General features: G+C 35.5%; 1 protein-coding gene across 1 annotated transcript in view; it reads right to left on the reverse strand.

The window, feature by feature from the left end:
* The window catches only part of DNAH12 (dynein axonemal heavy chain 12), a 226,941-nt gene that overhangs the window by 21,311 nt on the left and 188,543 nt on the right, over nucleotides 1-17,087 (reverse strand). The window contains exons 60-63 of the mRNA XM_024746372.1: nucleotides 13,097-13,269; nucleotides 8,255-8,395; nucleotides 3,402-3,560; nucleotides 3,064-3,208 (exon numbers count right to left, since the gene is read on the reverse strand). Of these exons, the coding sequence (XP_024602140.1) occupies nucleotides 3,064-3,208; nucleotides 3,402-3,560; nucleotides 8,255-8,395; nucleotides 13,097-13,269 (618 nt within the window). The remainder of the gene's footprint in view (nucleotides 1-3,063; nucleotides 3,209-3,401; nucleotides 3,561-8,254; nucleotides 8,396-13,096; nucleotides 13,270-17,087) is intronic.

The raw sequence follows: 17,087 nt of genomic DNA on the forward strand, positions 1-17,087 counted from the left end.
ATGCAATTAAATTCAACTCAACTCACAGATATTTATTGAGATGTCCAACCATCTGCCAGGCACTGCTTTAAGTCCTGGAGATACTGAACAAAATAAGACACGGGTCCTGACCTCAAGAAGCTCAGAGTCCAGTGGGAGACCCTACCAAGTAGACAGACAATTACTGTGTATTCCAGTGTGGTCAGTGTGGTGTTTAAGCACAGGATCCCAAGCATGGCAGACAAACCAGTAACCCCACACGTGGTACTGAAACAACATCTCCACTGGTCATCAGAGAGCCATTCTGTGGAATGCAAATAGGCAGGGGTTTCCCAGATGCAGAGCTACTCATTCCTAAGTTTACCATGAACAAGGGAAGCTATTTGTGATAAAATAATGAATAAAGCACTGTTTTGACCTTCAAGGGACTCATTTTCTAGTGAAAGGAACATATATATATATACATACAACTATCAGATAGGAAAGAATGAGGTACATTTTAATAATGTACAAAGGTCTTTGGGAGTTAGAGTAAGGAGAAATACTCAGAAGTCACGTAATTATATAGGCCTCTGTTTGAACCTACTCAGAGACTGAATGAAGCATTAGATAATGCTCCTTGTGAAAAAAATGTAAAAAAAAAAAAAAGGAAAAAGAAAAGACAGGACCATTGCAATCACTTTCAATATCTTCATTTTATATGTGGTTGTAACTGGAACTCAGAAAGGTGAAGTGACTTACTCAAAGTTTTAAGCTACATATATAAGCATAGCTTTTAGTATTTTGGGGTTTTTTTTAACATCTTTATTGGAGTATAATTGCTTTACAATGCTGTCTTAGTTTCTGCTTTATAACAAAGTGAATCAGCTATACATATACATATATCCCCATGTCTCTTCCCTCTTGCGTCTCCCTCACCCCCTCCCTATCCCACCCCTCTAGGTGGTCACAAAGCACAGAGCTGATCTCGCTGTGCTATGCGGCTGCTTCCCACTAGCTATCTACTTTACATTTGGTAGTATTTATAAGTTAGCTTTTAGTTTTTTGTTTAAAATTTTTCCTTTCGTAACACTATAACACTTTTCTCGAGTGTATGAAAATTGGTATCAGCCTATTTATTTCACCTAAAGAAAGATTTTTGTGCTTGTTTGAACTAATAAAATTATGACACATTCAAGATTTTCTACTGTCTTCTGCTTCTAGTCAATATTGAGGAAATGGACCAGATTTACCTTCTTGCCATAAAGAACTAAAAAATGGGCAATATTAATGAAACAGCCATTTTCAGACATAAGGCTGTTCAGACAATAGGTGGTACAGGACAGTGATTCCTGATAAAAAAAGAAACAAACAAGGTGAGACCTATTATCCCCTTGACTTTCCTCTGGGAGATACATTCCAGACTGTGGAACAAGGAGAGCAACTGAAAGTGGTACAACACAGTGTTGCTGAATTGGGAAGACAGGAATCAGAGTTCAAGGAGGCTCAGGCTGCTGGAAGTTTCAGAGTTCAAATTTGAAGGGAAGTATCCAGAGAAAGAGCTCAGAAATCTGCATAATATTGTCCTTCTATCTTTGCTGAACACCATGGTATGTATACATAGGCCAAGCAAAGAGTGATTGGGGAGCTGTGAACTTGGGATATGAGGAGCTACCAGAGTTCATGAAAGGCTGGGAATCATTCAAGTTCCCAGTAGCCACAATGGAGAGCCCTTGGTGATCACTTGGGGCATTCAGTAAAGGCCCTAGAAGGACCATACTTTAGCCATGGAACTAAACTATCCATGGAGTAAAGGCTATTCAATACCTGCGCTAACAAATCTTAAAACAATCTTTGAAAGGAGCAATCTGAATTTAACTGTATAGTCAAAGGGGTAGGTAAACCTTTCCTATAGAGAGCTAGATAGTAAATATTTTAGGTGTTGTGGGCCACATACAATTTCTGCTGCTTTTTCTTTTTCTTTTCTTTTTTAAATTTACTTATTTTATTTATTTTTGGCTGCATTGGATCTTCGTTGCTGCACGTGGGCTTCTCATTGCGGCGGCTTCTCTTGTTGCGGAGCATGGGCTCTAGGCGTGCAGGCTTCAGGAGTTGTGGCATGTGGGCTCAGTAGTTGTGGCTTGTGGGCTCTAGAGTGCAGGCTCAGTAGTTGTGGTGCACGGACTTAGTTGCTCTGCGGCATGTGGGATCTTCCCAGACCAAGGCTCAAACCCGTGTCCCCTGCGTTCGCAGGCAGACTCTTAACCACTGTGCCACCAGGGAAGCCCTATTATTTTTTTTTAAAACAACCCTTTAAAATGCAAAAATCATTTACAGTTCATGGGCTGGACAAAAATAGGTCACTGGCTAGATTTGGCCCAGAGGTGTTGTTTGCTAATCCTGAACCAGCAGAACAAAAGTCAACAATCTTTAAAGGAAGATGACAAAATCAAAATCATAAACAATGTTGAGCATCCAATCAAACATTACTGTGCATGCCAGGATGTGGGAAAATATACTCTATAACCAAGAGTAAAATCAGTCAATAGAAACAGATCCAGAAATGATGGAATTAGCAGTCAAGGATTTAAAAACAGTTATTATAACTGTTTTCAAGTATTTAAAGAAAAGTATAAACAGAATGAAAGGAGAAATAGAATATATAAAAAGAACAAAATTAACGTTCTGTAAATAAAATACACAGTTGCTGAAACAAAAATTAATTGGATGGAATTAATAGCAGATTAGACACTACAAAAGAAGAAATCACCAAATTTAAAGATAGCAATAGAAACTGTCCAAACTGAAGTACAGTGATACAAAGGATTTTAAAATAATTAACAGAGTATCAGTCACCTATGGTATAATATCAAGCAGTCTAATGTATATTTAATTGGAATCATGGGAAAAAAGTATTTGAAGAAATAATGGCCAAAGTTTTTCTCAAGTTGAGGAAAACTATAAACCTATAGATCCAAGGAACTCAATGAACCCATGTGAGCATCTGAAATAAAGGTTAAAGTACCAAATAACAATAACTTTAAACCTAGTACTTCATAAATGGCAAATTATCTGGGTTCCAAATAGAACACATTTGTCTTTTACCTTATCAGGTCTTAAGCACCGAAGAATTATGATTTTCTGTAGTTCATTTAGCCTTGTATCCATTGGTGCTGGAAATTTAGCATTGTGTGGCTCTTTACTATTGTAGATCTCCCGCCATTCAGCTATATTGTCACAAAAATGATTCCTAATGGAAAGAAAAGCTTAATGATTATCCTTTCATTGGGAAAAAATTTTAAAAAGAGATTGTTAAATGAGGAGATGAATCAAGACAGCTATAGAAATATTTTTTAAAAATCACTAGATGAAATTAAAAAATCACTAGATTACAAATTTACCCATTACTATTCAATGCTAAGTCATTGTGTTTAAACAATTACCTGAGTCCTTTGAATGCAGGAAATTCACTTGCACGACAGATTTCCTCCCAGCTTTTATCCTGTAGCCAAGTTGGATCAGGATTTTTCTCAGAACTCTTAAGACTTACACCTCCAGTTAAAAGAAACATCAGTTCCTGGTATTCAATCTCTTTCTTTGCCCTGTGTTCCCAAAATAAGGACTGCTGTAAATTGTTGTTTTAAAATTGAATGAAGTCAATTTCTGCTTATATAGCCTGGATAAAACAATCAGAACTGACCTACCCTACTGCTATAAGCAACTAGGAATTGGAAAAAAAATAAAAGAAACAATTATTTTTAGAAATTATAATAGCTAGTGCAGGACTGTGGTCCATGAAAAAAGGGAGACAAGGTGATCCCCATGATTGCCTCAGCTAACCTCCAGGAGGCACTTTTCAGACTACAAAGCATGAGGGTAATCAAATCAGAATCTAAGAGTACTGCTGAGTTGAAGAGACAGAGATCAGAGTTAAGGAAGGCTAAGGTGGCTGCAATTTGTGGGCAGAGTACCAGAAGAGAGGAAGATACATGGACGAGGAGCTCCAGAAATCTGCATAGAAATCCTTTTTATTCTATTGCTAAATGCTGAGTTATGTATGAGTAGGGTAAAACCCCAGGAGGACAGGCAAAGAATATCTGGGGAGCTGCAAACTAAGTAGCTACCAGAGCTCACACAGGACTGAATATATGAGTTATTGCCAACTAGAGTTGAATCTTTATTGAACACCAGAGGAGTTCAGTGGTGACACTGGAGATACTTTAGTAGTGAAGCTAACCTAGCTGTAGAATAAAGTCTACTCTAAAACTGTCATAAGAAATCTTAAAAATAAGACTTGAAGAGGTCAAATGAATTCAGTATAATTTAAGTACCTGCAAAAGTAAAGTCTAGTGCTCTTTAAAGCAATTAAAAAAGAGAGAGAAAAACAAATACTGTATGCTAACACATATATATGGAATCTAAGAAAAAAAAAAAAAGGTACACAACATCCATAACCAGGAGAAAAGTCAGTACATAGATACGATGTAGAAGTGATAGAGATGATATAACAAGCAGATAAGAATGCTAAAAGAGCTATTATAAACATGCTGAAGGAGTGAAAGTGAAACATGAACATAATGAAGAGAGAAGTGGGCAAAATAAAAAATAACCAAATGAAACTTCTAGAGATAAAAAATTAAAATCTGAAAGAAAAATTCACTGACTTTTTCTCAGAAATTGAAAGTATGCATTACCAGTAGACCTACACTATAAGAAATGTTCAAGGAAATTTCAGGTAGATGGAAATTTGAATCAACAAAAAAGAATAAAGAACATCAGAAATAGTAACTAGTAGATAAACATAAAAGACATTTTTCTGTTACTTATGTCTCTTTTAAACATAATTGACTATAGCAAAATAACAACATGCTGTGGGCTTTATAACATATATACAAGTAAAATGTATGACAATAAAACAAAAGCTATGAGGGGAAAGATAAAAGTATATTGTTTTCAGTTCTTATATATATATGAAGTAGTATAATTTTACCTGAAGATAGACTATAAGTTCAAAGGTATACTATAACCCTAAACAAATCACTAAAATAATAAAACATAAAATTATAGCTAATAAACCAACAAAGGAGATAATATGGAATCATAAAAACACTCAATTTAAAGAAAAATAGATTTATAGAGACGTGGATGAGCCTAGAGACTGTCATACAGAGTGAAGTAAGTCAGAAAGAGAAAAAGAAATATCGTATATTAACATATATATGTAGAATCTAGAAAAATGGTACAGATGCACCAGTTTGTGAGGCAGAAATAGACACACAGGCGTAGAGAACACATGTATGGTCACCAAGGGGGGAAGGGGGATGGGATGAATTGGGAGATTGGGATTGACATGTATACATTAATATGTATAAAACAGATAACTAATGAGAACCTGTTATGTAAATAAATAAAAATAAAACCCACAGGTTAAAAAAATAAATAAAACAGACACTAAGTTCCCAAAAAAAAAGAAAAATAGAAAATGAGGAAACATGCAACAAAGAAAAGATGGGCAAAACAAAATAAATCATAAGATGGTAGATTTAAACATAACTCTATCTATTATCTCATTAAATGTAAATAGTCTAAACAATTTCATTAAAGGTAGTGATTATCAGATTGGATAAAACAAGTAAGACCTAATTACATGCTGTCTATAGACACAGTTTAAATATAAAACAAATAGGTTAAAAGTAAAAGTATGGAAAAATATATACCATGCTAACACTATTCAAAAGAAAGCTGGAGGGGCTACAATAATATCATACAAAGTAGATTTCAGAGCAATAAATATTACCAGGGATTTTAAAAAGTCAAGTCAATTTATTAAGAGGACATAACAGTCCTAAACATTTATACATCTAATAACAGCATCAAAACACAAAGTAATATTGATAGAACTGCAAGGAAAAGTCTCTATAGTTAGAGATTCCAACTCTCTCTCTATAACTGAACAAGTAGATAGAAAATCAATAAAGATATAGACGATATATGGACCACCTTGACCTCCTTGATATTTTAGAACATTCCACCCAAGAACAGAAAAATACACATTCTTTCCAAGAGCACGTAGAACATTTACAAAGATGGATCATATTCTGGGCCATCTAATGTCTCACTCATAAAATTTCTGGAACAGGAATAACTATAGAGACAGAAAGCAGATCAGTATTACCTGGGGCTGGAAGTAAGAGCAGGAATTGACTAAACTGGCAAAAGGAAACTTCTGGGGATGATGGAAGTGTTCTAAAACTGGATTTTGGTGATGGTTGCACAATTATATAAATGTAATAAAAATCATCTAACTGTATTCTTACAATGGGGGAATTGCATAATGTGGCAATTACACCTAATAAAGCTGAAAAAAAGAGGATATCTCTATTGAGTGACTTACATTTATATTAATAGAAAAAGGTTCACAAGAACATTTACAGTGTATTCCCTTTGTGTAAGAAAGGAAAATAAGAAAAACATAAACAAATATATATAAACACACACGCACACACTTCACAAAAATTTACTCAAAATGGATCATAGACCTAACTGTAAAATGCAAAACTATAAAATTCCTAGAAGATAACATAGGAAAAAATCTAGGAGGCTTTAAGTATGGCAATAACTTTTTAGATACAACACCAAAGGCACAATCCATGAAAAAAAGAATCGATGAAGTGGACTTCATTAAAATTTAAAACATTAGCTCTGCAAAAGACAGAGAATAAGAAGGCAAGCTACACACTAGGAGAAAATATTTCCCAAAGATGTATCTGATAAAGGACTGTCATCCAACTCAACAACAAAAGATGAACAACCAAACTGCTTAATAAATGGACAAAAGACCTAACAGATGCTTCACCAAAAATGATATAAAGATACCAAATAAGCAAATGAAAATATTTTCAATATTATATATCATTAGTGAATTGCAAATTAAAACAAGATTATACTACGCATCTATTAGAATGGTGAAATCCAGAACACTGACAAGACCAAATGCTGGCAAGGTTGTGAAGCAACAGGAACTCTCATTCATTGCATTCTCATTCATTGGAACTCAACAGGAACTCTCATTCATTGCTGGTAGAATGCAATGGATTAAGGAATGTAACCTATATGCTTGTTGAGCCTCTTCTGGGATCTGTGATGCAGAATGGATTTAGACTTTCACTTAGGACCCATTTTCAAAGTAATTTTCACAGAGAAAATATTAGTCAAGAAGAAAAATCTTTTAATATTTTAATGGTCCCATGAGTGAGAAAATAAATGTGCTCCTTCAGCACCTTCCCCTGCCCAATATGTTCTGGCCTGAGTTTTTGCTTTTTCCAGAGTGTGGGTCAGTTTCAACATTCAGGACATCAAGGACCACAAGCCAAGATTCCTAAAAATGCTGAGATGCTGCATGGAATCTCTTGGAATACAGTTTCTTATAAAACTAAACATACTCTTACCCATGATCCAGCAATCACACTTCTTAGTATTTAACCAAATAAGTTAAAAACTTATGTGCACACAAAAACCTGAAGTTTTATTCATACTTTTCAAAACTTGCAAGCAACCAAGGTGTCCTCCAGTAGGTGAATAGATAAACTACAGTACATCCAGACAATGAAATATTACTCAGTGCTAAAAAGAAATGAACAATCAAGCCATGAAAAGACATAGAAGAATCTTAAATACGTATTATTAAGTGAAAGAAGTCAATCTAAAAACTCTCTTTTTTTTTTTGGCTACGCCACACGGCTTGCAGGATCTTAGTTCCCTGACCAGGCCGGCAGTGAAAGCACCGAGTCCTAAGCGCTGGACTGCCAGGGAAGTCCCTGAAAACTCTATTTCTCGATCTGAGTGGTAGTTACGCAGATTTTTGCTTTGTACGAATTTACCAAACTGTACCTGAACATTTTGTGAGATTTTCTGTATGATCCAAATTTTAAAAATCAAACATCAAAACACCAATACTACTATAGAGAAATGTACAAGTAAAATCATGAATTATGCAGAGCTAAAACATGATATCCTTCTGTGAGAAGCCATTGATTAGGTTTTCCAGGCAAGTTTTTTTTTTTTTGCAGTACGCGGGCCTCTCACTATTGTGGCTTCTCCCGTTGCGGAGCAAGGCTCCGGACGTGCAGGCTCAGGGGCCATGGCTCACGGGCCTAGCTGCTCCACGGCATGTGGGATCTTCCCGGACCGGGGCACGAACCCATGTCCCCTGCATTGGCAGGCGGACTCTCAACCACTGCGCCACCAGGGAAGCCCCAGGCAAGTTTTTAAAATAAAGAAAAAGCAAGTAACTTACAAAAGAAGATTGGCACATAATAAAAAAGAAAACAATAGCTTGTCCTTCTCAAACAGTGATCGGCATATATTACAATATAAGTTGTATGTGAAGTGGTCATTTAAATATCGTAGGCGCTTTTCCAAAATTTTGGATTTGTTACTGAAAGGTTAAAAAAAAAGGAAAATATATTGAGTCAAGTAAAACTAAGAAAAAATAAGTAACATGTTAATTAACATACAAGTTGTTTTTATTTTATCGAAATAACCACTGTTAAAAATATGAAACTACACACACACACACACACACACACACACACACACACATGTGCATATATTGGGTTCACCAAAAAGTTTATGTTTATTCAGGAAAATACCCGAAAGAGCTTTTTGGTCAGCCCAATAAAAATGGTGACATCTGAGTAAGCTCTCTGGATTGTACCAGTGTGAACTTCCTGGTTGTGATATTGTACTATAGTTATATAAGATATTATCATTGGAAGGGAACCCTCATGCACTATTGGTGGGATTGTAAATTGGTACATAGTCCCACTATGAAAAACAGTATGGGGGTTTCTCAAAAAAATAAAAATAGAACTACTATACAATCCAGCAATGCCACTTCTGGGTATTTACCCACCACAAAACTCCAAAAACACTAATTCAAAAAGATATATGCACCCTATGTTTACTGCAACATTATTTTTTTTAAATTGAAGTATAGTTGATTTACAATATTGTGTACATTTCAGGTGTACAGCACAGCGATTCAGTTATACATTTATATATATACATATAAATCTATATATTCTTTTTCAGATTCTTTTCCCTTATAGGTTATTATATAATATTGAGTATAGTTCCCTGTGTTATATAGTATGTCCTTGTTGGTTATCTATTTTATACATAGTAGTGTGTATACGTTAATCCCAGTCTCCTAATGTATCCCTCCCCCGACTCCTGTTTTCCCCTTTGGTAACCATAAATTTGTTTTCTGTGTCTGTCTCTCTCTGCTTTGGAAATAAGTTCATTTGTGTCTTTTTCTTTTAGATTCCACATACAAGCGATGCCATATTTGTCTTTCTCAGTCTAGAATACTTCATTTGGTATGAGAATCTCTAGGTCCATCCATGTTGCTGCAAATGGCATTATTTCATTCTTTTTTTATGGCTGAGTAATATTCCACTGTACATATATACCACATCTTTTTTTCTCTCTCTTCTTTTTATTAATGTAGTATACCATATTGATTGATTTTTTTAACATCTTTATTGGAGTATAATTGCTTTACAATGGTGTGTTTCTGCTTTATAACAAAGTGAATCAGCTATACATATACATATATCCCCATATCTCCTCCCTCTTGTGTCTCCCTCCCACCCTCCTTATCCCACCCCTCTAGGTGGTCACAAAGTACTGAGCTGATTATCTTTTCAAATTATGGTTTTCTCTGGATATATGCCCAGGAGTGGGATTGCAGGATCATATGGTAGTTCTATTTTAAGATTTTTAAGGAACCTCCATACTGTTCTCCATAGTGGCTGTACCAGTTTACATTCCCACCAACAGTGTAGGAGGGTTCCTTTTTCTCCACACCCTCTCTAGCATTTATTATTTGTAGACTTTTTGAGGATGGCCATTCTGACTGGTGTGAGATGATACCTCATTGTAGTTTTGGTTTGCATTTCTCTTATAATTAGCGATGCTGAGCATCTTTTCATGTGCCTTTTGGCCATCTGTGTGTCTTCTTTGGAGAAATGTCTATTTAGGTCTTCTGCCCATTTTTTGATTGGAATTTAAGTGTCCATCAATAGATGACTGAATAAAGAAGATGTGGTATATATACACAACATACACTTAGCCATAAAAAAAGAAAATTTGCCATTTGCAACAACATGGAAGGAACTAGACTGTATATGCTAAGTGAAATAAGTCAGATAGAGAAAAATATCATATGATCTCTCTTATATGTAGAATCTAAAAGACAAAACAAATGAACAAACAAAACAACACAGAAACAGATTTATAGATACAGAGAGCAAACTGGTGGTTGCCAGAGGGGATGGGGTGGGGGCCATATAGGTGAAGGGGATTAAGAGGTACAAATTTCCAGTCAGAAAATAAATCAGACATGGGATGCAACATAGCATAAGGAATATAGTCAATAATATTGTAATACTTTTGTATGGCGACAGATGGTTACTAGACTTATTGTTGTGATCATTTCTTAATGTATTTAAATGTTGACTCACTATGTTGTACACCTGAGACTAACATAATATTGTATATTAACTACACTTCAACTGAAAAAAAAAAGATGTAAGGACTGGAGAAACTGGGTAAAGGGTACATGGGACCTCCCTGTACAGTTTTTTGTGTGTGCAACTTCGTATGAAGCTATATGTTAAAAATGGGGTATAATTCTATGAGAAAATGAAATATGGTTTACACCATCTCTCTATTTTCAAAATTCTAAATTTCTTATTGTACTCCCAAATGACTGAAAACAATCAGTTAATTAAAAAGCACCTACTGAATATCTATTAGTGTGAGAATCTAAGCTGGGGAGGGAACTGTAAGAGATAAAGAATTATGAAACATTTACCTGCCTCAAAGAAGCATAAAATCTAGATCAAGATCCATATGTTAAAAAAAAAAAAGAAAAGTAAGAAAACATATGGACAAAAGTGATTACTTCTGGATGGGTTATGACTAATAATTATTTTCTTCTTTATACTCTTACATGCTTAAAACTTTTGCAATAAGAATACGTTGCTTTCATTTTTTTAGTTCAATTTTTTCAGTAATACTTATGGGAATCTAAGATGATACACCCATTCTAGGAAAGTTTAGCAGTTACTTAAAAAAAAAACAAACAAGCAACTACCACATGACCCAGCAATTGCACTCCTGGGCAGTTATCTTGGAGAAATGAAAACTTATGTTCACACAAAAACCTGTCCATGCATTTTATAGCAATTTTATTTGTAAAAGCCAAAACCTGGAAATAACCCAGATGTCCTGTAACAAGTGAATGATTAAACAAACTGTAGTACATCAATATCATTAAATCCTCTCAGCAATAAAAAGGAGTAAACAATCTAAATGAATCCCCAGAGAATTATATTGGGTGAAAAAAAGCCAATTCCCAAAAGTTACATAGTGTATGATTCCATTTATACAACATTCTTGAAGTGACAAAATTATAGAAATGGAGAACACATTAGTGGTTGCCAAGGGTTACGGTCAGCATGAGAATGGGAGGAAGATGAGTATGGCTATAAAAGGGCAACATGGGTATCCTTGTGGTGATGAAAGTACTCTGTATCTTGACTGTGTCAACATCAATATTCTGGTTGTGATATTGTACTACAGTTTCTCAAAACGTCACCATTGAGCAAACTGCATAAAGAGTACACGGGATCGCTGCACTTGTTCTTATAATTGCATGTAAATCTACAATTATCTCAAAATTAAAAGTTTAATTTTTAAAAATACTTGGATCCATGGGAATGGGATGGAAGGGGAGGGGGTAGTGACACTTCTCTGAGCAGACCTTCTGTATGGGATTTACTTTTGGAGTCATATTGATGGCTTATGTACTCAAAAATATAATTAAAATCAACAAGGAAAAGGGGGAAACTCTAAAATGAAATATAAAAATAAACAAATTACCCTAACTGTATTTCACATGAATAACAAACATCATCATACTAAAGGAGGAAAAACTAACCCAAGTAACTTTTGAATATAGTTTTTTGCATATAAAATCAAAAAGACTGTAAGTTTCTGTGTGAATACATGCATTGAATTCTCTTTAGTGTATACCCAAGAATTGCTATATTTGCTGGAAATACTGGATCATACGGCAAATCTATGTTTAATATTTTGAGGAACTTCTAAAAATGCTTCCAAAGTGGATGCATATTTTACAATCCCACCAGCAGTGTATGAGGGTTCTGATGACTTCACATCCTCGACACCTATTATTGACATTTATGTCAATTCTTCAACTTGAACATCCTACATCATGTAGGGTATGTTAATTCAAATTCCAAATCCCAACTGGGAAAGCTTAGGGATTTCAATCACTCAGGAAAGATTGTTCTACCAAGAGCCCATGTAGAACACATATGCTAGGCTCAAATCATATTTTTATTCTACTTAACAAGTTACTAAATACCAGATATTGTTTAAAAATACTCTATAAATATTATCTTTTTAATTCTCATAACAACTCTTAAAAGTAGGTATTATTATTATCCCTATTTTATAGATAAGAAAAATTGAGGCAATTACAGAAAAGTTAGCTGACTTGCCTGTATTCATGCAGCTATTATGTGGCAGAACTGAAATTTAATCCCTTACTCCAGTCTAACTCCAAAATCTGTGTACATTCAGTAATTGGTTAAAGTGAAAATATCTAGCAAATGATTAGAAATGTGGGGCTGAAATTTTTTAGAGAACTCAAGGCTGGAGAAAGATATATTGGAGTTGCTAGCAAAGATAGGTCATGTGCTTTATCAAAATATTTAAAAGAGAGGGGCAAAAAGACCTAAAGTTAATCCCTCTATGCCTAAATCTTGAGTAGAAGTGAAACAAAACTTAAAATAGAAATGAGGCCTGCTTGCTTGCTTTTTCTCTCTTTCTTTCCTTCCTTCCTCCCTTCCTCCCATCCTTCTTTCCTTCCCTCTTCCCCTTCCTTCCCTCCCTTCTTCCTTCCTTCCTTCCTTTTTCCCATATTTTGTAATGTTCTATAGTGAATATGTATTATATAAACAGTAAGAAAAATATTATATATCTTAAATGGAAGGATGGTGAAAATCCAACCTAGGGAGCATGAATGAAGCTAGAGAATGTTTACCTGTCATGAATAGAGTTGATATAAAGGTTCACAAACCAGATGAGAGAGTACTGGTACATGGGATCAATGTTAGCCAGGTCTGCAATGCTAAAGAATAATACTGATGAATGTTTAGCAATAGGTCTATAGCCTTCTCGAGACTCTGCTATTTTGAGTTCTGTTTTTTCTGCAATCTAGAAGAAGAGAAAAATCAAGATTAAGAAATAGGAGATGTTTTAATTATATATTTTTCATATAATGAAATTTATATTAAAAATATCCCCTAACTTAATGACAAAATTATACAGGCATGGTTTACATCAAAGGAGGGGACACTGGTTCAATCCCTGGTCTGGGAACTAAGGTCCCACATGCTGTAGGGCAACTAAGCCCGTGCACCACAACTACTGAGCCTGCGCGCCTCAACTAGAGAGCCTGCATGCCGCAAACTACAGAGCCCACGTGCTCTGGAGCCCACAGGCCACAACTAGAGAAGAGAAAAGAAACCCTGCATGACACAACTAGAGAGACGCCCATGTGCCGCAATGAAGAGCTCACGCATTGCAACTAAAGCTCCCACATGCCTCAGCGAAGCTCCTGCATGCTGCAACTAAGACCCGACGCAGCCAAAAAAGAAAGAAAGGAAAAGGAAGGAAGGAAAGAACTAGGGAGAGAGGGAAGAAGATGAAGAGAGGGTGGAAAGAAGGGAGGTAGAAGAAAGAAAACTCTCTTTACAGATTGAAGGTGTAACTATCCACCAATCATCTCTTTCTTATTTGAGGAATACAAAACTGTCAATCTTTGCTTATTCTTTGCTTTCATCTGACATGTATCTATTATTGTCACTCACCCTCTTTTATTTTAATAGGTCAGAGATACAGAGAGAGGGAGATGGAGAGAGAGACAGCAAGTATGCCTGTGTGTATGGTTTAAGGTGTCAACATGTGTACCAGAACCCAGCACAAAGTCTGACAAAGTAGGAATTCAGAAATATTTGTTGGCTGATGGTTTGATACATTAAGAATACCTTTTTTCAGTGAAATTCTCAAAATTTTAACTTTTCTAGGCTTAATAACAGTATAGATATTTAACCCCAAATGAAAAAATTTCTCCAAGATAACAGCCCTTCAAATGACAACTCAATCTGATAGGTTGATATTCTACAGGAAAAACATGTAGAGCATTTTTCCAACCCTCTTCTCCCTTCTTTGCAAATGCTAGCCACAGACTCTCTTGAATAAATGTGCCTATGTAGCCATGTTTATATTGAATGATCCTGTTTGTAGCTGATTAAATCAGGTGGGAGGGATAGAACCAGACCTAAAATAAGCTAATTAATTTTCCCGCCAGAGAATGAGAACTTTAGGAACATCAAAAACTGAAATCAGGTGGTACTTGGCCTTAGTGCTAAAAGGTAATGGTATCAGAGTTGGTTTCTATGTGCAAGATAAACGTATGAAGGAACAGTACAAAAGTTTTACAGAAAAAATTGGTCTCCGGATGGAGCAGAAAGAAGCACATATGAGAACGACACAACCTTAGAGAAAGGGAGAGACAGAGCATAGAAACTTAATGCTTTCCATTAATTCCTGAGGCCTGTATGTACTTCCTATAATTGGGAAAATAAAATATCCCCTTGTATATTTTTTATTTAAGCTAATTTGAGTAGGTTTCTGTTCCTTGCAAGCAAACTTTCCCCCAAATTACAGTGTAGCTACAATTAAAAGTAAGGTTTGAACCTCAAACTTGACTATAAGTGAAACAAAGTTATCAACAATGGAAAAGCCTCAACTAGAGAGCCTGCATGCCGCAAACTACAGAGCCCACGTGCTCTGGAGCCCACAGGCCACAACTAGAGAAGAGAAAAGAAACCCTGCATGACACAACTAGAGAGACGCCCATGTGCCGCAATGAAGAGCTCACGCATTGCAACTAAAGCTCCCACATGCCTCAGCGAAGCTCCTGCATGCTGCAACTAAGACCCGACGCAGCCAAAAAAGAAAGAAAGGAAAAGGAAGGAAGGAAAGAACTAGGGAGAGAGGGAAGAAGATGAAGAGAGGGTGGAAAGAAGGGAGGTAGAAGAAAGAAAACTCTCTTTACAGATTGAAGGTGTAACTATCCACCAATCATCTCTTTCTTATTTGAGGAATACAAAACTGTCAATCTTTGCTTATTCTTTGCTTTCATCTGACATGTATCTATTATTGTCACTCACCCTCTTTTATTTTAATAGGTCAGAGATACAGAGAGAGGGAGATGGAGAGAGAGACAGCAAGTATGCCTGTGTGTATGGTTTAAGGTGTCAACATGTGTACCAGAACCCAGCACAAAGTCTGACAAAGTAGGAATTCAGAAATATTTGTTGGCTGATGGTTTGATACATTAAGAATACCTTTTTTCAGTGAAATTCTCAAAATTTTAACTTTTCTAGGCTTAATAACAGTATAGATATTTAACCCCAAATGAAAAAATTTCTCCAAGATAACAGCCCTTCAAATGACAACTCAATCTGATAGGTTGATATTCTACAGGAAAAACATGTAGAGCATTTTTCCAACCCTCTTCTCCCTTCTTTGCAAATGCTAGCCACAGACTCTCTTGAATAAATGTGCCTATGTAGCCATGTTTATATTGAATGATCCTGTTTGTAGCTGATTAAATCAGGTGGGAGGGATAGAACCAGACCTAAAATAAGCTAATTAATTTTCCCGCCAGAGAATGAGAACTTTAGGAACATCAAAAACTGAAATCAGGTGGTACTTGGCCTTAGTGCTAAAAGGTAATGGTATCAGAGTTGGTTTCTATGTGCAAGATAAACGTATGAAGGAACAGTACAAAAGTTTTACAGAAAAAATTGGTCTCCGGATGGAGCAGAAAGAAGCACATATGAGAACGACACAACCTTAGAGAAAGGGAGAGACAGAGCATAGAAACTTAATGCTTTCCATTAATTCCTGAGGCCTGTATGTACTTCCTATAATTGGGAAAATAAAATATCCCCTTGTATATTTTTTATTTAAGCTAATTTGAGTAGGTTTCTGTTCCTTGCAAGCAAACTTTCCCCCAAATTACAGTGTAGCTACAATTAAAAGTAAGGTTTGAACCTCAAACTTGACTATAAGTGAAACAAAGTTATCAACAATGGAAATTAATGACATTTTTACAAAAGAAAGCATAATCTTGGTATTCTCATTTTAACCTCCTGTTATTTAACCCTTAATTTTTTCAGCTAAATGCCATTTACCATTAACGGCAACAGTAAGCAAAACATTGTTATTATTTTTGCAAATATTGTTATTATTTTAGCAAATATATTGTTATTATTTTTAAAGAGTAAATAATAATTTAACTCAGGTTCCAAGGCTTAATCTGCAGTGTATTTATAAATAGTGTTGTATTTATATATACTTGGCCGCTTAGTATGAAACGCTAAACTCAAGACATATAGAGTTTTGATTAATTACCATTAATGGCCTAAAATCAAAGGACAAGACATTTTCTAACAAATAAACATTGTGAGCACACGATGTTAAAAGAGGAGAATTTATTATTGTAAAAATTTCCGGGGCTCTGCTATTTATATATATTATACTTTCCAAGAATCCACAAGACTAAACTTCAATGAAGACAACTTTTGCAGGGAGGGAAGGCTTTGAAACTTATAGAACAAATTCTTTTTTTTTTTTAATATTTATTTATTTAATTGCACAGGGTCTTTGTTGTGGCATGTGAACTCTTAGTTGCAGCATGCATGTGGGATCTAGTTCCCTGACCAGGGATCAAACCCAGGCCCCCTGCATTGGGAGTGCGGAGTCTTATCCACTGCGCCACCAGGGAAGTCCAGAACAAATTCTTAAAGTTTTGTTTGTGTTTATTTAATCTTATGGGTTGGGATAAAAGGGAAAAGCAGGTTTTAGACTATGTGGGAACACTTTGCTCTGAAGATGGTTTATCTTACATCTGGGTGGGTGGGTAGATAAAAGTCAGGGCCAGATACAGAGCATGTTTTAAA

Source organism: Neophocaena asiaeorientalis, unplaced genomic scaffold, assembly GCF_003031525.2.
Source record: "Neophocaena asiaeorientalis asiaeorientalis breed wild unplaced genomic scaffold, Neophocaena_asiaeorientalis_V1.1 scaffold251, whole genome shotgun sequence".
NCBI lineage: Eukaryota > Metazoa > Chordata > Mammalia > Artiodactyla > Phocoenidae > Neophocaena > Neophocaena asiaeorientalis.